The sequence below is a fragment of the Spironucleus salmonicida genome, chromosome 3 (assembly GCF_000497125.1).
Source record: "Spironucleus salmonicida strain ATCC 50377 chromosome 3, whole genome shotgun sequence".
Classification (NCBI taxonomy): domain Eukaryota; phylum Fornicata; order Diplomonadida; family Hexamitidae; genus Spironucleus; species Spironucleus salmonicida.
The window spans coordinates 289576-311415 of record NC_090598.1 but is presented as its reverse complement, the minus strand read 5'-3'; the positions used below and the strand labels follow the sequence as shown (position 1 = coordinate 311415).

The window sequence follows — 21840 nt, the reverse complement described above, 5'->3', positions numbered from 1 at the left end:
TTTTATAATATGAATAATATAAAGTTTTACTTATTAGTTATATACTATTTAGATATCATTCGTATCTATCAGAAAATGATTCTATCTCTAACGGATATTTTATGGTCATGCACACTGTTCGTTAATGCAGCAGCAATTTTAGACTTTACTCTGTATGTTTTAACTCAATAAATACAACTTTTACTAACAAACTAGAAAACCAGGAGAAGAGAACACGCTGAAGGCCAAAGTCTACAGCATTATCAATGCGATCTAACTGTTAAGATACATCGTGGTAGTGTGGAATATCGTCATGATGGTGTTCACACTTTGGTGACATTACACCAAAAATATTTATTATATTTATTATATTATGAATCGAATAATAATAAAATGCAAATTTCCTAGTAAATCAACGAGCTGCCAGACCAGTTAAAGTGCTGCGTTGACCTACTCTAAGACGGAAACCTGATCGGGTGCCTACACACAATTATAACAATTGGGCAGTAATTCAAGGATTTGACCTACGATAAGAACCTGCTAATTAACCAGAAAAAGCAGTTTGAGCAGCAGTACGACCAGATGCACAGCACGCTCTCCAAGCAGGGTTTCGACCTCAAAACCGAGCTGGCGCTCGCAAAACGCGCTGTTTTTGATCAAAACTTGGCGATCCAGCAGATCCAGCAGCAGCTGGCATCCAAAAATCGCGAGATTGACTCCCTGAACAGTACTTTGCACTCGCTGCGCGACTCTCTGGGTTCGGACGTGAACAGCCAAAAAGTGCAGCTCGAAAAGTACAAGGAGCTGCTCATTAAATCGCAGGCCCAGATGTCCGTTTAGCAGTCCGTCATTGCTGAATTGAAACGGGAAAATGCCGCTCAGAAGCACGAAAACCAACTTTCTTCAACTGTGCTGCGTGCGTCCGTTTTGGAGTGTAGCGCATCGATTTCTGACAAGCAAAATTAGGCGGGAAACGGTGATAAGAAGCAGCTAGATTTGTCAGTTTAGCAAGACCATAATTATGGTCAAATATCGGTGATAAATATTCTACGCATTAATCGCGAGATTTAAGCATCCTAGGATTTAGTTTAACAATAAATTTCTACAGAAAACTAGATACATATGGATTCTATCACGTAAACTGATCATTGTGCACAAGAATCAACTGGAACATAAAATGAATCAAATTAAAGTTCGTAGAATCATTTTATTTCACCAGAAAATTTATCACAAAATTAGCAAATCCACCTTATTTATCTGTTATAGGAAGAACTTTTTAGCGCCAAAAACCTACTTTTATAGAAATATGAAACACAAAATCTTTCTAAACTTACCCTTTTGATGCAATTTGATAAAGCTGAAATCGTCAAAATTTTGCTTACTGAAATAGAGAATTTAAAGCAAATGCTGAAGAACTAAAACTTATATTAGTTTTTCACTCCTAATGTTAATAAAAATTCTACTTAGTTAAATTAAATAGAAAGTGAAAATGTTATTTTGAAAGCTAAAGTTACAGCGTTCGAACATTGCTAAGATTTTAATTGTACCAACAAGGTGATAGTTTACTATAAATCTATATGCTAGGTTTATGACGAAATTTTCTAAAAAGGTGTTGGCATCCAAATAGCACATTTAAATGCTAAAAATGAATCATAGCATATAGTTAATCTACCAGAAAAACCATTAAAAATACGTAATTATGTAAATGAAAATGCATCTAAAATGGAAAATTATAACATAATTTTGAGTTTTTTACTTAACTTAGAGACTTTACCTTCAAATGGAGAAATGCTGCACGAAAAAATTATTCAGAAAGACGCTTAAATATAAAAATTGGAGATCAAAATTTTTGGAATGGAGAATATAATATAAAAGTTAAAAGAATTTTCAAACTCACTCAAAAATATAATCGAAGTTGATTTGATCAAAATAAAACGACACTAAGAGGCACATTTTCCATTAATTAAGCAGAATTAACTATAAAATTTAGTGAATAATTAGAATGTTTTAATCAAAGACATGAAAAATGCACTAGAAATTTATTAGATTGAAAAAGTTGAAGTCGAATGCCAAATTGATAATTTAGAGAGTTTTCTCGTTATTAAAGAGAATATTAAATTAAAGAAAATGTATGATGATGTCAACACAAAGAACTAGATAATGGAGGATAAACTGAAATAAGTTCTGAACGGTGTTAAAGAAGAAAGAGGAAAACAAAAAGGATAGTACTAATTTATGAATATTACTTTACAAGGGTTATTCGAATCGTTTATTGATAATAACATTAAACTGGCTGACAAGATAGGAAAATTGGAAAATTTAAGCAACAAATTGAGACCATTAGAGAAATAATTTTTAAATATAAATGCATCTTATGGTAGTTAAAATATTAAACTGAGATAGTACCGCCATACTTTAAAAGAATTAATGGAAATTGAGAAAAAATCAGTTTCTGTGATAACTGATGAACTTAGTTACATCAATGCTGAAATTTAGGTTTCCTTTATTTAAAATGATAAATTTACTGAAACTGAACCATAAAAGGAGAAGCAACACTAATAAGTATAAGTTGAGTCAATTTGTGAATACTGCTCAGCAGCTAGAGAGATATATGCTTAGATATCTTAGGATAATGAAAAATTCAAGATATAACTTTAGGAGCGAAAATAAATCATTAAAGAGCAATAATCATAATTAGATGAAATAGCTTAATCTAACGATGGATATAAGAAAAAATTATTGATTTCGAAAGCTTTAGTCCGAAAAATTTAAAAAGATTGTATTAAGCATTAATAGGAGTCTAAATAGTTCAGAAAACGCACATTAGTACTTTCAGATGATAATAAATAATTAACATAATCTTATCAAGAGTTATAAAACAAAAATTAGGGAACATAAGCTCAAATTTAAGCTATAAATACAGATAGTTATAATAATAAATAAGAACTGAAAGCTATTACTACTGCATATGATGAATTACTGAAACATTAATAGTAAAACTTAAAAAAGCTTGGTGAAAATGAGAAAAAAGTTGCAATTATGAAAGAGGATCTATTGAAATAAAAAGTTAATGCTAGAGAATCATTAGAAATGAGCAAAAAATCTGGTGAATAATTGGAAAAAAGCATGATAGAAATTAAAAAGTGGAAATCTAAATACCTTAATTTGAAAGAAAAAGTTCCAAAAATGGAGATCGATCCTGACAAGAGGAATGCATTATCGAGCCTTTTAACTGATGACGATATAAAGAGCATATATGATTATTTTTGACTATTATCTTTTCTAATTTTGCTAAGAAATTTTTATAAAAAGTAAAAGTTTTATAAATTAATGTAAAATTCAATACTGAATATGGCTTATCTTTTATTTTACTTATTGATATATAAATATATATAATACCAATGTTAAGTAAATAGAATGTTAGTTTATTAATTTTTACGTTGAAAATATCTAAAATAGTTAATACTATAAAATAAAGCAATTACTTTACTAAGAAATATGTAAATAACACTTCTAGTTGATTTATAATTCCATTCAAATTTAAAACATTATAGATAATTAGTATAGTTCTACTTTCTAAATAAGTTTTTACAGAAGTTTGTAATATTTTGGCAGTGTATTGGAATAGCTACAAATCATAAATTATATATGTTGTATAATATATAATTTTATTAATTTTATAACAATTATAAATATTTAATTTCAAAAGTATAATATAATATGCATCAAATATCCCTATCTATAAACTCTACACCCTATTTTTAATGTTAAACTATCGATAAAATGCTCATACTAAGCCTTGCTTGCTTCCCTTCACCATTAGAAAATCTATAGGCCTTATATCATAATTCTAATGGCTCAAAATGGTCAAAAGGACACGATTGGCGTTATTCTAATGATTATTGTGCCTTTTAAGGCGTAAAGTGTGGTCTGAATAATGAGGTTATAGAACTTGATCTTTCAGACTTTGGTATTACCTTTTTGTCACCCGAGCTTTCTTGTTTTAACGAATTGAAGTCTCTTTATTTAAATAATAATTTAATTTCGATTTTCCCTTCTTAAATTTGCTCTTATGCCTAAAATTTGCAATTTTTGTAACTCTCTAACACAAATATGAGCAGGTTACATGATTGTATATGTGACTTTAAGTTCCTGCAGTTTCTTCATATTGATAACAATTAAATATAGTAAAAACTTCCAAATTGTAAATTTGAGTTTCTAAACGAATTTATTGGGTCATGTAATGATTTTTATGGACCCATCCCATAGTATTATAAGAGCATTAAAAAGGTGTTTTTAGGATGTAATAAAGAGATTCAAGAGTGTGGGAATATGAAAAATGTTGTGTGTGGAAACTCAGATTGTGAAGGCTGCGGACTTGTTTGTCCTGCTATTTGGGAAAATAATGTATGTGGAAGATTTTATTTGGTCAGAGAATGATTTAATATTAATGAATTATCTTTTTAAGGAAAAATAAGGGTTTTATTTAATATGGTTATTATACCATATTAAAAAAGTAATTCGCTAATTAATGCTGCTGACGCTAACATTCTACTAACCTTGCAGTCATATAATTCACTAGTCAATTTTGACTTAAAATGACTATTGTGTAAGTTTTTAAGAAGCTATTGATTTTGGATAATAAGTATTCAACATATTTGAAATATCATTAAATATGAAAAGCTAGCTTTAATTTTCTTAGCATTACTAGACTGCAGTTTTCGCTTTTCATAGGTGTAATATATCTAATCTTTAAATATATATTAATTGCTAAAAACCAGCAACCGTTAATTCTACTATTATTCTAGATTTAGGCCAAAATATATTTAATAACGTCTTATTTTATGGCAGCTGTATTGATAATAATAATTTTAAATATATGGTTTAAGATTACAGCCTAAGCAAAGATAGTGTTAAACCTATTGAATTTATTATACAGTAAACTATTAATCCTGAGTTTTTAATATCAACGATTTAACTTTATAATAAGACATTAACTTATTATTATATTGGTAGATAGGATATAGTTTAATAACATGTAAAATATTATTATAACCATTTTATTGGTGAACATTTTATTTTTAATAGATCTATTTTATTACCATTTACTATTTCTGATACACTTTCTGGGCCGAAAACTAACTTTTTATAGTAAAATGTAGATAAATTTAATAGATAATAACCAGAAAACAAGAATATTATAGAAAATCAGTTTAATACATCCCATTATCAAATTCACCTTGGTGAAATTTTTTTTCATGCTTATGATAACCAGACATTTTATAGATGTTAAAATAATTATGTATATTGGTATGGTAGTTGTGTTCCTATCTGTCCTTATAATTCCTATAACTAATCTGGTGTATGTTAAATATTTTGTGATGATAACTTTATTCCCATGGATGGATAGTGTATATTAAAAAATTAAGTTAACTAAAATTAATTTTTTTGCGATTTTCCATTTCTTTATAATGATGATTATTGTGTCAAGTAATGTCCTGCAGATAAGATATTAATGGTTGAAAATAGAAAATGTATTTTATTTTAAGAATGTACATTTATTTTTGGAACCGTTTGCGTAACAAATTGTCCTTTAGGGTATATTGAGGAGAACAAAATATGCAGATAAATATAAAAAGCAGAAATTAATAAATTATATATTTAAAATTCATTTTTAGATTAATCTTAAGTTTTAGAAGTAGTATGTTTAAACAACTTGTTCTAAGAGCATTAGCTTTGTGTTGACAAGTGTTCACACGGTTACTTTGCAGATATTACATTAAGAAAATGTTTTATAAAATGTCCATACTATTTTAATTTACAGTAATAAACCTGCGTAGAAAATTGTGGTAAAACAGAATACAAATATAATTTATAATGTGTAAAAATCTGTCCAACGAACACATTTTATAATAATTACTCAATGATTTGTTAAGAAAATTGTTACCCATTAATTTAAAATGATAATTCTTGTCTTACTTCCTGTCCAAATTTAAAATTTAACCTAAATGGAATCTGTGTTAACCATTGTCCAAAATCTTACCTAACTGATATTTTCTAAAGAAATTGTACTCGAGTATGTCCTGAAAATTTTGTTACTGTTAATGAATCTATTTGTATCCAAGAAATTGAATTTTATAACAGTCTATTTAACGAGTCTAAAAATTAATGTGATAAATATCATTTTGATGATTTATAGGCTCGGCAATGTGTCATAAAATGTCCAGACAATTTACTATAATATAAAAATTTTTGTAGTAAAACTTGTTATTAACTTTTTAATAGTTCTAACCTTTGTGTTTAAGAATGTCCTGCTAATAAAATTTTAGATTAAAGAACTTCTACATGTGTTGATGTTTGTCCTAATTTTTCTTTTAAGAACCATAATAATGTATGTGAATATCTTTGTCCTGATAATCTTTTTATTACTTAAAATGGTTCTTGTGTTAGTAAATGTGCTAATTTTACAGAGAATACCAGGTGTGTATCAGAATGTAGTAGATTTACTGATTTTAAAACTAAAACATGCGTCTTTAAATGTTCTAATTACGGAAACCCTGAAACAAAAATGTGTGTTGAACAATGTGATAGTGGTATGTATGGTGACCCTTTTTCGAGAATGTGTGTTTGGCGCTGTAGTGACGGTCTTTTGCAAGATGCCAGAGTTAAGAAGTGTGTCTAAAAATGCTCTGATGGGCTTTTTGTTAGTGGTGGTAAGTGTGTCTCATATTGTGATAAATTTGCTGATTTTAAGACAGGAAAATGTGTTCAAACTTGCTCTGAAATTATATTTGCCGGTGGATGTTTTCCTTCTGAAAAAGTGGAAAGAGACGAAGTATAAATCTGGCCAGCAGTTTATATTTTTGTATTGTGCAGTCTGCTTGGGATAAGCTGCATTATATGATTTAACACTTCACTCAATAATTCCATTTTTAAATATTAATTGATCAGGAATCTAATCTTTCATTTAGTTTTTCCCTCCAGTTTCTACTGCAATACCTACATGCTCTACAAAGTCAGATATTCCTTAAACAGGTTTAGCAAAAATACCAACAATACCTTTACCAATTCCTGATATAGCACCACCAAAACCCTTTTACTATCCACCAACTATTGGTTATTTAACTATTCCAATTAATCCCTCTACGAAACCATTTGTAAGTGCTTTTCCAGCATTTCTCATAGCATTTTTGCCATTTTATTATGAGTCTCTAATTAGTTTTTAACTAGTCTTTTTGTAATTTAAGTCTCCTGATATGAAACTAGCTACAGAAGAAACAGTGCCTGCAATATTAGAAACTGAATTTCCTACTAATTTTCTTGATTAGGTTTTAATGTCCTACATACGACTAGATTATTCTTCAACATAAGATGCTGTTTATCCACTAATAATAGAAGACTTAATGAGATTTCCTATATTTTTCTTAATCTATCCCAAATAAAATCTCTTTACTTCATTTATTAAGGCAAATTACTCTGTGATAAATGATTTCTTTTTATAATATTGAAATTTTATATTCGCTGAAGTAATATTCATGAATGGTGACGCAATATTACTAAACAATTAATACCAAAAATTATTTTCTAAAAATGTAAGATCATTAATAGCTACATTAACATTTGCATAAATATCAGATATATTAAAGAAAGCAATAAACATTTTTTAGACATTAAATTTTGATTATTCAATATTAATGAAAGGTTTAAATACAGTCTGGTACATTAATTCCTTATCATCTATATCCATTTGCTACTAAGGGAGCCTAAATATATTTTCGGATACTGTAAGTGAATTTATAAATAGTAATATATTCTCTAAAAATGACTGATCTATATTAAGTTAAATAGGCTAAATGGCAACATTAATATTAATAAACTGATTGTATTGTTTAATTTTCTCTAGCTAAATACTAAGAGCACTAATATCATAACTATTGGGCTAAAACTTAACAGTAACAGGGAAATCTGCAGCCTTATCTAAATTATATAGGTAAATTTATTGAACCTCCAAATTTAAAGCTTACGTTTCTTATAAATCAAATAGAGTTGCTTTGACATTGTTTAACTAAAATGTAAATATCTAAACAGTTACATTCTGTTAGGTTTTCTTATAATTGTGGCAATTAAGATAAACTTATATTTAAATTTACTCAATTTAAATTTCAATATTAGCATTAATAAGTTCTTCACTAAATTTTTTTGTTGCTTTTTATAAAATTGTTAATTCTTCTATTTTATGGAAGCTAAATGAAACCTTAACTGTATTAGCATTGATATCAACTTAAGCAAAGATAAGGTGGTTGCCAAATTTTTTAGGTTACCATTTACCTATTTTATTTAAGGAAATTATTACAAAATCTTCATCTTACTATAATTTTATCTATTATGGAATACCTAAATCATACACTTAGAAATTAATAATTTAATTCGCTTTGCAAACAGGATTATAATACTGATTGTAAATTTTTATATCTCCTTCTGTAGTTTATGAAATTCTAAAATCTACAGATGTTAAATTACTAATAAGAATTTGTTATCCAGAAATTTCCTCAAAAATATCTATTAGTACTATATCATTTATATTTTTAACTTGTAATCCACATTTTAGATCAATATCTTAGAAAAGAATAGTAAAAGACCCCTATTAGTCTAATGATATTGGAGAAGACCATATATTATTATGTTGCAAATAAAAATAATTTGTTAATTAGAAACTACTAACTATCTACTAACTATTTATATGTGCTTATTGTTTTCTTGATACGATATTAGAATAATTATCATTAAATTCATAAAAAAAATGAAGAGTAGAATTATTTCTCAATATCAATATTGGATATACTGTAATTATTCTTGTTAATTACTACTTTGAATTAGTATACTATATTCTAGTCTATAAGAACTCTTATTCTTAAGCTAACTAAACCATAGTATTCTCATTATTAATTTCATATTATTTAATTTTGAAAGTTTTGTTGTTTTGATAAATTTAAATTTCGCATTTTTATGATTTCATTATACCTAGTTCCATATAATCACCTTATTAACACTAATATTTTGTGTTATGTTAACAATTAATTTAAATATAGTTAGAAGTTACTTATCTTTCAATAAATAATCTATTTACCAAAATATAATACGGGTAGAATATAATTTAGTAATTAAACGTATTTGAAGTATTTTCCTTCTATGAAACTAAACGTTTAACACCTAAATAGTAAGATTCTTTACTTGAAGAAGCTAATTATAATGTGGTAGGAGTGTGGTAAATACATTTATTAATAAGATAGTCTATCCTTAATCTTTTTGCTTTTTTAGACTAGTCGGATAATACAGGAACTTTACTATAATACTCAAATAATTTTTAGTTTTTAGCAGTGAATTATTCATAATAATATATAGTTTTAAAAGATAATGAGTTATAAGGATTTACATACAATTCAATAGATGTAAGAGGATTTAAGTTATAATCATCAAATAGTAATTAATAATTGCAGTAACTAGTTATGATAAAAGATGGGTAAATAAACATATTTATAAGCTACACTTCTTCAAAAGTTCGTCGTGAGTATTCTAACCTAAAATATTTATCATCAATAAGAATAGACTCGCTTATATTGTTAAAATCTATCTATGTGCATTTACTAGATTTATCTATTAATGATAACTACATTAAACACTATCCCGTATAGAATGTTTTAAATTGGGTATTTTAAATATAAAGTTTTATTTTCGTCATATTAACAATCTTATATAATGGTCTGAAGCAAACTTAGTATAATTTATCTATATATTCTACATAAATAAATATATCTTAATTATTTACACTTGTCCTTTATTGATATTACATCTTTACTGGTATATCTATAGTTTAATCTCCAATAACAAAACTAATATTATCCTAATAAGAAATTTCAACATAATTTAAAGGCTAAATATTATAATTTTATAGACCTATATCAATATCAAGGTTGTTTTCAATTTTTATTGAAAGTTTTTTATGAATTATCTTTTACTAGTGGATTTTATAATTAGATAAAAATTCCACTTTCTTCTCAGGTTCATTCTAAACGATTAATTGTGAAACTTATATTATATTGTTTATAGACAAAAAAATTAAATTAGATAAATTAAATTGCACCTATGGGATCAATACATTGCATTTTGTAATAAACTAATTGTTTACTGTGGAGAATAATTTTTCAATATTTACCTATAATTTCAAACCTGGTATTAAGGTTTCCCAATTTTAAAATGGTTAATTGTAATGTGACACTTTTAATTCCAAATTTCCAGATATAACTATATCATTTTTATCAGAATATTGCTAAATTTAAGCCATACTTAAGTATATATTTAAAATATCTATTTTCACCAATGGTTAGAAATCGTTGAAGTCATCAAAGAATTTTATACTAGAGGCGAATGTGATAGCAACTTATATATCAGTTTAATGCAATGTATTATATATATTTAGTGATTTATTGTTAAATGAAACATCATTACTTAAATAACAAGTTTCAGGTAGAAGAGTTTTATTCAGCGCATCTTCCTTTATAATATCTAAATTATCAACATAATTATTTTGTGTTGCTTTCACTTGAACAGGTTATACATTCTATTAAGAGTTCTATATCTATTTCAGTAACGAATTTAATGTTTATTGTATTGTTTTGCATTATTAAGTAGTAATAGTAACTTGAATTTAGCTTAAAAATTTACATTCAATCTAAGTTGTTTATTCTTCTCTAATAAATTGTAAAGGATTTTATACTAATATTTAGTTTTGTGTCATTAAATAACAGATATCCAATGATAAATTATCAATAATAGATTATTTTATTTCCTTATTTACTAATTATAAATTAAAACCATCGATCTAACATTTAGTTTCTAATAGTTTATCCATTTTAAAAGATACATAAATTCCTTTTTTGTCTATATTTAATTTTAGATTGTGTACCATATTTATAGAAATCATAGGTTAAAAATAAATTAACAAATATTAATTATTTTCAATGGTCGGTATTTATATCTCTACTTATGGAAACGTTAGATTTAGATTAACTTCATCACACCTGGATTTTTAATAGGGTTAAATTCTTTTTAAAGTATAAGTATGAACATACTAATGATTCTATAGTAGTGAAAATATTTAACATTTTTCATCAAATAAATTATTTGCTATCTTAAAAGAGTCCATAAAAAGAGATCGTTCCTATATTAATTGATATAATGTCAAATCATTAGTTTCTGGACTCTTATATGAATAAAAATAGTTTATAAATTACACTAAAAGCAAATTAATTTAAATTTTAGACTAAGAATTAGATTCTATGTTAAACTTATTAAGAATTTTCTCACACTTAAACTATACTTATTATTCTGATTAGAGAATTGGTGTTTAGTCTAACAAAATATTAAATGATCCAATTAATAATACAATATTTGAAATATTTTATTAGTTCTAATAATTAAGATTAAATCCTTTGAAATTTATACTTACTTTATCATCTATCATTAATTAAAACCCTTTAAATTAAGTACTAAAAATAATATTCCATTATCTAATTTATTTTTTAACTTTATTTTAGTTTAAAGTATCTTATTTTAATTTTAATTTTAATTTAATTTTTTCAATATTAATTTCTATCTTTCTGTCTTTTATTTTTTATATTTATTCTGTTAAATTAAGAACTGTATTTTTATTTATAGCTGTTAACATTTTCTCTTTAATAATCGCATCAGAGTATTAAAAACTATCAATTTATAATTATTTATTCTTTATTTTTTTATCTATTAAATCAATGTCGGATTATTGTTTAAAAATATCTTATAAAATATTGTAACCAAAATTGTTTTATATTAGGAATAAATCCTATATGAAATAAATAATATCTTTGGTTACAGTAAATGTAACTTAATTTATTACTAATTCTATCATAATATTTTAGTTCTACTAATTAGTACATAGTTATATGTAACACTCTAATGATACAGGGGTTAATATATTTTCATGCAAATGTGATAATATCATTAAATTTGCAAATGATAAAAAGAATTACTAACACATTTCGAGATCTTTAGCTTTAGTGAACGAACTAGAAATTTTTATACGACCAAAATCTACAAATAAAGATTTTTCGTTTCCTTGAGAAATAGGAATAATTATTATTGGAGCAATAATATTTGCATCGATTTAAAACACCTATTATATATTTATTTATTATACTGATTAACTTTGCCTAATATTTGAACTTGAAAACTAGTCGCTTAGTATTTTAAGAATATTATCAAATTCGTATTTTAACAGAAGTAAAAATCTTAAATCAATTATAATTTCTATTCTAGATAAAATATTACAATTCACTAGTATATCTGGCTAAATATTTGATGGGTTATTAAATAAAATAAATGATACATTAAGGTTTTTATCATCTTATGAATTAAAAGAAACTATATATTTTTCGTCATTAAGAAGAGATTTAATTAAAAATTCTTATAAAGCTAAATTAATTTCAACCTTTTCATCATTTTATTAATATTTAATAATTATTTATCTTATCATAACTACTGTTAACAACGAAGCCTATTGTTCAATAAATACTGATATAGAATTAAATTTTATTACTAATTTTAATGAATAATTAGATTATATGTTATCCATTTTAGTTTTTATAGATTAATTACTAAAATTTTACACTTTCAGTTTAGGGTCTAGAGATTCCACATTAAGCTAAAATAATTAAACAAAAGAACTCAAGCAATCTAAAATTTATTAACATCTTTAGAGTTCATAATATATATTTACAGAGCCGATACAAATTTAAGTCTCTAGAGCATTTCCTTAAAATGATAGATGCAAGTGATCATATGTTTAAACTTTTATATCAAGTGCACTATCTTAAGCTCCTATACAAAATATTTATTTATTACTAGACAAATCAATAAATGTAAGACAATTAAGTATGCAGAAAGCTTAAGTATTATATGAAAATTAATTTATCTATACTTAGAAACCTTCAACTTTTAGCTCAAAAGATTTATACTATTAACTAAAAACGATGACAAATGATTTAATATCGAACGAAAATACTAATTTAGTGACAACTATATCAATTTCTTATTATTATGATAATTAAACTACACTTTTATCACTATCAGTAATATTTAAACTAGAAATGTTAGTCTGTGTGCTTAAAATAGAGATTCTCTATGATGACTAATATTTTAATAAATGCTATAATAATTACAATGTGCATATAATATTATTTTCATTTATATTAACATTTATATTCTCAATTTATGATTTTACTATAATTTAAGGCTTATCTTCTATATTTCTTAATATACATATATTTAAATCTACAATTAATTTAAATGGGAATAAGATTATAGATTATTCATACATATTGTCTAATTTGTGATCTAATTCTGTCTCTTTATTTTTCAAATAACTGAAAATTTAATTAGTCAATACTTTTGATTCAGATGAAAACACATATACATTATCCAGCTTAACTTAATAATTATCATATAACTTATCTAAATTTGGCATAGAAGTATTAATAGATACCATGCCTAAATTAATTAATAAATTTCTCTCATCAATACAAAGTGATAATATAGGGGCTTACAATTTTAACTGAAGTTTTAACTTTAAATGATTATCAATTGCAATCTTGATAGCGTTTTATGAATGTTACTAGATCTAGTTAAATGATTTTTCAACTAAGTTAGAGATTTACTATAACGATTCTAGATTTTTATACTTATTTAGAGTCTTGAAAAGTAAAATCAGCCTACTAACAAGATTTAAAATACATTATTAATACTAAATAAATAACGGCTACGCCTATAATTTTAAGTTATATTATTAATCAACATTACTTTTGATAAATTACAGAGTTAATAATTATATATCTAACGCTATAACTTATTTTTTGTCTTAAAAAGGTAAACCAATAAATTGTTAAATTATTATATATGGTTCTTTGAGGCTAAAATTATCAATTAAAATAAAATTATTAATTTAAAGATCCACCTAAAATCCTGTATTGTTAAAAATAAATTTGAAATTTGTTTAAATAATCTCCACTGATAATATATTTTCTTATAAATGCTATTATCCGATTGCCTAACAACCATATTAAGTCTTAATACTAATTTGCTTTTAATGTTAACAAAGACTTACATTAATTTAGTTTATTTTGAAAGTAATATTAAATTAACTACTATCCAAATTATAATCTCTAGTTTAATTATCCGCTATGAATTATAATAATAATTCTTCTATTATTGTATCATCTAATATAAGCTATTAGTATGATTTAAAAAATTTTCCACTTCTTTGTTTCAACTGTTTTAATGTCGTTTCTATACAAAAATTTATCTCTTTTTATGAAAAAGTTTGATAAAATAAATAAATATATTCTTCTTCTACTTTCGTCAATTAAAAAACATTTATAGTAGAATCTTTTTATTTCTATGACATCTATTAATATTAAATATAATGTTTTGAATATAAATGTATGAATGCAGAAAAAGATGCCTTTTATTACCATAAAGTGTCGACGCTGTCATATGATGCCATAATATAGGACCACCACTAATGCTTATTTATTAGTAATTTATCTTCTGGGTAATAAATTATATTACCTAGTTAATTCTTCGAGTATAATTACTGTACTTGCTAAATAATTGCGTCTAATTAATTAGTTGTAAATTAAAAATTTAAGTTATCTATGCTAGCTTAAATATTAAATTTTTAAATATCAGATTACACACCTGTTTCTAGATACATCTTAAATGTTGTTGGTCTTATCAAATAATTATAATTATCTTAAAATTAAACGGTATTAACTAAAAATTACTTAATATTTGTCGAATCATGAAATAAATTAACTGGTATATAACCTAAATTTAAATAAACAGAAAAATTAGTAATATCTATTTTTTTGATAAAAGATTACGCGTTCTCATTGACAAATTACTCTTTTTCTATCAATTATTTGTTAATTTCTACATATTTGATAGTTTTTAAACATATACTCTGTACTGTTAAACCTACGCAATGTTTTAAATCATTATCTTCATATCGTATATGAATATTATTTATTTCAATTTTCAAATTAGTTAAAATAGTTTTTATTAAAGTTTTAATGTATCCATTTTTTTATTTAGTTGGCTCCTTTAATACTTCTTCTTTAAAAAGCATATACTTAAAAGAACTTTTTATTTTTTCTTCTAAACCATCTTATATTTATTACGAAATAAATTCTTTAGTAATAATTTTATCCTTACTTGATTTCAACAGCACTACAAAATCTTAAATTCGAATTGAAACTGGTTCAGACTTTAATTTGAGAATAGAAAACTTTATTTGTAGTTAACTAATAAAACCATGTTATATACATAAAGCCGGGTGTATTTCTTGTAGAGCATCTGCTTTAAGCTATAAATGATTAATTTGTACATCTCCTTTTACTAAGGATATCTAAAGCATCTTTTTATCAAATTGTTCTAAGTATTTCTCAGCGTAATCCTATAGTAAATTAACTACAAAAGATTCCAACATTGATAGTATTGGAAAGACAAAGAATATTCATTATTATATTCTACAAATTATATAACATATGAAAAATCATTAGCTTACTCTCTACAGATCATGAACCTATTTACTCAACTAGATATTACTCTATTTCAAAGATAAATATTTATAAGTGATATCTTATCTTAATAATTATTCTGGCATTATCTGAATTTCAATATCAAGTATATCCACAAATTTATAACCTTTAAAATTTTCTATAAATTTAATTCTACATTATCCTTATTCGTCTATAATAAATACTACTTTGATACTACCATCTTTAATAGATTAGTTTACTAATTTCGCAATAAAGGACGAAAAATCCTAAAATGTGATCATAATATTCTACTTTGTTTTTATCTCAATAAATTACTCTTAATCTATGTTCATATAATATGAAAAAAATAAATCTTTATCGGAGGATGCAATAATAATTTGTGAATTAAAATCTGAAATAAGTCGAATATTAAGATATTCCTCTAATATTGTAGTATCCGGATCATCAGAACGTCTTATTTAACAAAGCACATCTTTTTAAAAGATTAAAGTTGAACTATTTGTTGAAAAAGGGTCAGAAATTTCTAACATTTTAGACTGAAATATTATATAATTATTATATAATTATATATAAATTGTTACATAATGCAAAAATCCTCAAAGTAACTTAGTATTTTAGATTTAACTTTAGAATAACGCTAATCAATAAGCTAAATTGCCAAAGAAATGCAGAAAACCTGTTACCGAAGATGTCAGTAAAAATTATTGGAAACACCTGAAAATTTAGAAATTGTAACAACATAAACTATTGCAACATTAAAGTAGACATAAACAGATGTGTAAATTTATAAAGAATATTATGATCGTAATGTTGATTTTAACGTAGATAATTATGCAATCTAACGATGTGAACGAAACTTTAGAAGTGAAATAAAGAGAGGAATGACAACTCCGTAAAGAGGATTTATTAATTAAATTGGCCGAGATGGAAAATGTGTTAGAAATTAGATTCAGAATAAATTACCAGAAAGAAGATTAAAAATGATTGTATCCGGAGAAAGTCTAAAAGGATAAAATGTACTATAACCATGGTTAAAATACGAAAATAAATGATTGTTATAAGTTTATTTTCATGTATTATAATTTATTATATAGTTTGTTTAAGTTTTATTTTTACAATCAAATTTACTTTAAATATCTCTCTAGAATTAATAATTATTAATAATATATTTTGATTATAAGAATGTTTCTTCACTCTATATTTATTCATTCTATTACCATTAAATATAGAATAATTATAAAGTAGTTGCTAGTTATAACTTATTCCACAACAAGTAATATATGGGTAAACTAATAATATAATCACAAAATTCAGTCAAATATAGATAAGTACTTTTTTGTTTTTATTGCATCAGTTAAGGTTGAAAATAATAACTATTAAGTAGTATTCAAGTCATTATTATTAAAGGACAAAGAAATTTGTGAATTTTATACTTTTTAATCATAGAACTAAATAATATTGAATAATTAATTAAGTATATATTATGATTCTCCAATTGTTCCGATTATGTTTTAATCTATTACCTCTAAGAAATCAAAATGAGTATCTAAATATAATATTTTATCCGTGAATATATTAATAACCATATTTCTAGTAAAATAAAAATAATTATTATTATGCTAGAAAACATTGGATTTGCAATTATTATTATCAAAAAGCTCTTTTTAAAACATATTTTATTCACTAATTATATTATAAACCTTATAAAAATTGCAATTAAATCTGATAATGAAATACTTTCCGTGAAACATTTTTTAGATATAAAATATACTATATTATATTTATAAAATATTTTATAGTTAAACATTAATAAATACTATTATATTGTATTATTACGCTTATATAATTTCTTTCCTAATTTAAATGGATTAAAAGCCCAAGAAGCCCTTTTCAGCATACTTCTAATGGGCTGAAGATAGAAAGAAAACACTTATGAATATGGAATTTAAAGCAAGATAATAAAAATTAGGTGCTGAATGGAAAGTAATGTCAGAAAAAGAGAGAACTATTTGGAAACGTAAAGCTAATGAAGATTCGTAGATTTACGAACGCTAGCTTTCAGCATGGTATGCACGTCATCCAGAGCAAAAAGTTGATGAAGAATTCAACAGATAAAGACACGAATTCACTCGAATTTTCTTTATGGTCTGCTATGCAATCCGCGTGATCGAACTAGGTTCTGACATCAAAATGGATGCTAGGTAAGGTGAAATATTACTTAGAGAATGGAGTAAGCTATCTGATGGAGACAAACAAGAATGGTATTCATTCGCATCGATTTGCGAATAAAGAGAGGAAGAAAAGGCAGAGGTACTGAAAATATGGAATGCAATGCAGATATGACTCATTTTTAATTTTCTATATAAGTCGCATCATACTCAAATCCTGATACCCGTAAATCTGTCACAATATCACAATTTAAAAGGTGTTAATGAACCGCGTAATCTGATCCCATAAATTTAAGTATTTCCACTATTTCAATCTATTTCTCCTTATCGTTGCTACGTTAAAGAGACCTAAAATAATCGCAAATTTAAACAACCATTTCTGGAGTCGTGAGAACAATAACATTATGAAAATATAAATTTTAAAGTATTTAAATAGGCTCTTGGCGGTTTATGACACTAATTCCACGCAAAATATATCTAAGTAACCAGGTCATTGCTAGAGATTCTGCACCTTCTTAGAAACAAGACAAAGTTAATGTGAGTTGCCAACCAGCAATTTAAATAACTGGATCTTCATTTTTAATTAATTCAATAATCTGCTCTGTAATCTGTGCTAGTTGTTATACTGTATTAAGATCTAGTTATATGTTTATAAGTATTTTTAGGATTGCATTAATAACTTTACGAGCATCTGGGGACTATCTTTTAATGGAAAATAGCTATAAATGTTTCCCAAATTTAGTGATAGGAAGATTTTTAATCAAATAATGACATTAATAGTCATAAATTGCGTTAAGTACTGCAAAAGCTACATCATTATCCATTTCTGGATAGTATAAATAAATAAGTGTTTCAATAGAAATTTATCCGAATTGAACAATTCCAGCCATTAAAAATGCTGCGTACTTGAAAATTTTTGATGTCTTATTAATTATTTTAATATCTGACTCAATTGCTTTATCTAAATTTCTAATAATAAGTTAAGATGATGAAGTAAATAGAAGAAGATTTGATGTGAAAATGTATTTCAGGCGCTAAATATCAGTATAATTTCCGAAGGACTCTGTAGTTGAATAATAACTAGTAGAATAAAAATATTGAAGTAGATTTAATAAACCAGAAGCTACGAGATAAGAAATTGTGGTTTCTGAACGTAATTCAGTTATTTTTACTAATAGGAATAGAGATTCTGAAACTATTTCTGGAGATTAAAATGTTGGAAATAATAAAAATCTCTTTAGAAAATTAGGTGTATTTAAGAAAGGCTAAAGATAATATTCAGTGATAAATAAATGCATTTCTTTAAGAGATTGGTTAATATACTATGGGTTATCATTATTCATCAAATCATATATTAACTTTTTATACTATATTTCCATTTCAAATTCAATATTTATATATTTATTCTTATATTATATTACATAATATAAAATTACATTAAATTTGATTCAAAAAATAAATATAGAAACAGTTTTTTCGTTGTGTAAAAATTATACATAATTAAAATATAATAATATTATTCTCAAAAGTATTGATTTTACAAATGACAGATAACCCAGATGTTGTTAAGTCCGAATTGTCTACACATGGAGTTTTTCTTACTACACATAATGTGCTTAAAATGTTATTTTCGTATGGAGTACCTTTTATTATTTCTGGTATATGTTAAGTTTTCATTGATTATATTTCTGCATATTTTTAAATTAGCCTTTTCGGAATGAGTTTTATTATAGCATATGCATCTACTATTCCTATGCTTAATATTTTTACTATGGTTATGCCTATGGCTATCACTACTTATTTCTAGATTAAAACCGGATGGCTACTGTCATAACATAAGACTGAGCTTGCTGCAGAACAATATGAATACTATACTCGTTCAGCTTTAATTTTAGCTATTATATTCACTGTTGGCTTTGCTTCATGGTCTACATTTTAAATAAATACTTTCAAGATTGGAGCATAATTTCAAACGAATTATATTGTTTAATTAGTTTTTGGATTTTTTGTAAACACTTGGAATTTTTCATAGTCCGGCCGTTATAATATGGAATCTCGTAGATTATTGGTCTTTGCTAGAGGTTTAATTACTACCATTATTTTTGCAGCTATTGAATCATTTTGTTATAATTTCTTTTTCGGTAAATTTGGAGAAGAATCTAAATTGGAATCTAATTGGCCTACTACCCTTGCTTATTGTTTGACTTAATTAATATGTACTACATGGAATATTCTATTATCTGCAGGATATACTGCATTAGGTGTTACTACTAAAGAGGTATTTAAGAACTCTTTAAAAGAACTTTATTCCCCCAAAAAATTCTTTTCCAAAGAATCTCTTAAATCTGTTGGTTAATATACTATTTATGGACTCGTAATGTCAATCTTAAATATGGCTTTGCCTTTAGCTGTTCTTTTATGTGTGCAATCGATTTAAACTACTTTTATTAGTGAAACCGACATATTCAATGGCATTACAGATATTTTTATTTTTTATTACTTTGGATCTGTATTCAGAGTTATTCCTTATTCTATTAATTAAGCGTTTGTTTAAGCTTCTATTGTATGTATGAAATTAAATCGATGGGCTCGTATCAGAGAAATGATATTAAAAGGATTTATTATTGCTTTAGTATTTAATGGAATAATTGCTCTTTTATTTGTTTTCTTACCGATTATTGATGTTTTCATAGGAACAAATAAAGAATTTTAGGCCTATAAAATTAATGGTAGAATGCAAGAAGCTATTTTATATAGTGCTATTGTTGGTGCAGGTTAAATTTTAACAGAATTAGCTTTATCTCTTTCAGTTATTCAAAATCATTTTATAGTTAGTGTATTGATTGCAATTGGTAAAATTATTCAGGCTATACTTTCTAGCTATAATTTAAAGAAAAATAATGGCGATAAAGCAGACTATCTACTGGTTCTATTATTCACAGAATGCAACTCCATTGGAACTAGTCTTATTTTCTTAATAATGTACTTCATCAAGTTTAAATTCTTTTGTAAAGAAGAAGGTGGTAATAAGAAGAAGTCTAAGAGCAAAGGATCAACCTAAAAGAAAAAAAATGCTGATGAGATTTTAGCGAATGAGTGATACTAAATTCTTCTGATTGTGAAGAAACAATTTTATATATAATTATATTAATTAAGCGATAATAATTCTCAAGTAAATGGAATAATTGCAGTATTTATAAGTTTCTATCCTTGAGGATGAGTTAATAATGTACAAATAATTTACTTGTAATATATAGAAGATATTAGGATTAGATAATCTAGTTTAAAGCACTAACCTTGAGAAAATATTTGATTAAACAAAGGACGTGTTTATCTCATTATAGAGACAGATAGATAAATAGAATGTAGGAACTCGGTCATATATTAGATTTCCTTCACCTACTCTAGTGTAAAACTATAAAGTTTCACACATGTTATTTTCAACCTAAGATTGTGAAGATATTGGAGACTATTCTGGAGATGACTCAACTGAATAAGCGAGTCCACTTACGATGTAATCAATGCCTCTTCAAACTTTTATATAACAATCTGTGTTAGAAAACTCTGCTAAATAAATTCCATTATTCAAACATAGGTAAAATATTAGAAAATTAAAAATAAATTAATAAACAAAATAAATCTATATCACAAGACGTTAAAATATTTAATTCTTTTCAGAAGGAGAATTTGTTAGCGTTATGCGAGGATTAATACAAAAAGGTGCAAAAATTGCTGACTGTGGATAAAATTTTATGGCCAGAGCAGCATTAATGCTACGGTTGCTTCCACCAAGTTAAATAAGTTTATCTAATAATAAATTTGTTGCCTTTAATAAAAAGAACATCAAAGACTTAGCAAACAAAATTGATAAGGACTTTAAAGGATTTATGTGTAAATTCGACAATAAAGAGATTGATTGGAAATGTGGAGAATAAAATTATTGTAATCTTAATTATATTAAAATTTATGATTATAATGAACAATGAATTACACTTAACTTCATTATTAAAAAAATAAAATATTAAATAATTTTAAACTTATAT

The 21840-nt window shown here is 25.2% G+C and overlaps 11 protein-coding genes across 11 annotated transcripts; 7 read left to right on the top strand and 4 right to left on the bottom strand. All coding sequences in view use genetic code 6, as the record gives it.

The window, feature by feature from the left end:
- Window positions 1-101: 101 nt before the first annotated feature.
- Window positions 102-3249, top strand: SS50377_22418 (uncharacterized protein; the record flags this gene model as incomplete). The annotated part of the gene is made up of 2 exons (XM_067906308.1): window positions 102-152; window positions 196-3249. 2 exons carry the CDS (start codon window positions 102-104, stop codon window positions 3247-3249), a joined length of 3105 nt encoding a protein of 1034 aa, XP_067765576.1.
- A 513-nt stretch (window positions 3250-3762) lies between these two features.
- Window positions 3763-4419, top strand: SS50377_22417 (Cyst wall protein C; the record flags this gene model as incomplete). The annotated part of the gene is made up of 1 exon (XM_067906307.1): window positions 3763-4419. The coding sequence occupies one exon, from the start codon at window positions 3763-3765 to the stop codon at window positions 4417-4419; it is 657 nt and encodes a 218-aa protein (XP_067765575.1).
- A 235-nt stretch (window positions 4420-4654) lies between these two features.
- On the top strand, window positions 4655-6883 carry SS50377_22416 (uncharacterized protein; the record flags this gene model as incomplete). Its single annotated transcript, XM_067906306.1, has 1 exon — window positions 4655-6883. The coding sequence occupies one exon, from the start codon at window positions 4655-4657 to the stop codon at window positions 6881-6883; it is 2229 nt and encodes a 742-aa protein (XP_067765574.1).
- Window positions 6884-6892: 9 nt separating this feature from the next.
- SS50377_22415 (putative vacuolar sorting-associated protein 13) lies at window positions 6893-15556 on the bottom strand (the record flags this gene model as incomplete). The annotated part of the gene is made up of 1 exon (XM_067906305.1): window positions 6893-15556. The coding sequence occupies one exon, from the start codon at window positions 15554-15556 to the stop codon at window positions 6893-6895; it is 8664 nt and encodes a 2887-aa protein (XP_067765573.1).
- Window positions 15557-15622: 66 nt separating this feature from the next.
- On the bottom strand, window positions 15623-16159 carry SS50377_22414 (Centriolar protein SAS N-terminal domain-containing protein; the record flags this gene model as incomplete). The annotated part of the gene is made up of 1 exon (XM_067906304.1): window positions 15623-16159. One exon carries the CDS (start codon window positions 16157-16159, stop codon window positions 15623-15625), a length of 537 nt encoding a protein of 178 aa, XP_067765572.1.
- A 54-nt stretch (window positions 16160-16213) lies between these two features.
- Window positions 16214-16681, top strand: SS50377_22413 (uncharacterized protein; the record flags this gene model as incomplete). Its single annotated transcript, XM_067906303.1, has 1 exon — window positions 16214-16681. One exon carries the CDS (start codon window positions 16214-16216, stop codon window positions 16679-16681), a length of 468 nt encoding a protein of 155 aa, XP_067765571.1.
- Window positions 16682-16939: 258 nt separating this feature from the next.
- Window positions 16940-17380, bottom strand: SS50377_22412 (uncharacterized protein; the record flags this gene model as incomplete). Its single annotated transcript, XM_067906302.1, has 1 exon — window positions 16940-17380. One exon carries the CDS (start codon window positions 17378-17380, stop codon window positions 16940-16942), a length of 441 nt encoding a protein of 146 aa, XP_067765570.1.
- Window positions 17381-17492: 112 nt separating this feature from the next.
- Window positions 17493-17972, top strand: SS50377_22411 (uncharacterized protein; the record flags this gene model as incomplete). Its single annotated transcript, XM_067906301.1, has 1 exon — window positions 17493-17972. The coding sequence occupies one exon, from the start codon at window positions 17493-17495 to the stop codon at window positions 17970-17972; it is 480 nt and encodes a 159-aa protein (XP_067765569.1).
- A 1-nt stretch (window position 17973) lies between these two features.
- SS50377_22410 (uncharacterized protein) lies at window positions 17974-19176 on the bottom strand (the record flags this gene model as incomplete). Its single annotated transcript, XM_067906300.1, has 1 exon — window positions 17974-19176. One exon carries the CDS (start codon window positions 19174-19176, stop codon window positions 17974-17976), a length of 1203 nt encoding a protein of 400 aa, XP_067765568.1.
- A 164-nt stretch (window positions 19177-19340) lies between these two features.
- Window positions 19341-20897, top strand: SS50377_22409 (Transmembrane domain-containing protein; the record flags this gene model as incomplete). The annotated part of the gene is made up of 1 exon (XM_067906299.1): window positions 19341-20897. One exon carries the CDS (start codon window positions 19341-19343, stop codon window positions 20895-20897), a length of 1557 nt encoding a protein of 518 aa, XP_067765567.1.
- Window positions 20898-20973: 76 nt separating this feature from the next.
- On the top strand, window positions 20974-21783 carry SS50377_22408 (uncharacterized protein; the record flags this gene model as incomplete). Its single annotated transcript, XM_067906298.1, has 1 exon — window positions 20974-21783. One exon carries the CDS (start codon window positions 20974-20976, stop codon window positions 21781-21783), a length of 810 nt encoding a protein of 269 aa, XP_067765566.1.
- Between the last annotated feature and the right edge of the window lie 57 nt (window positions 21784-21840).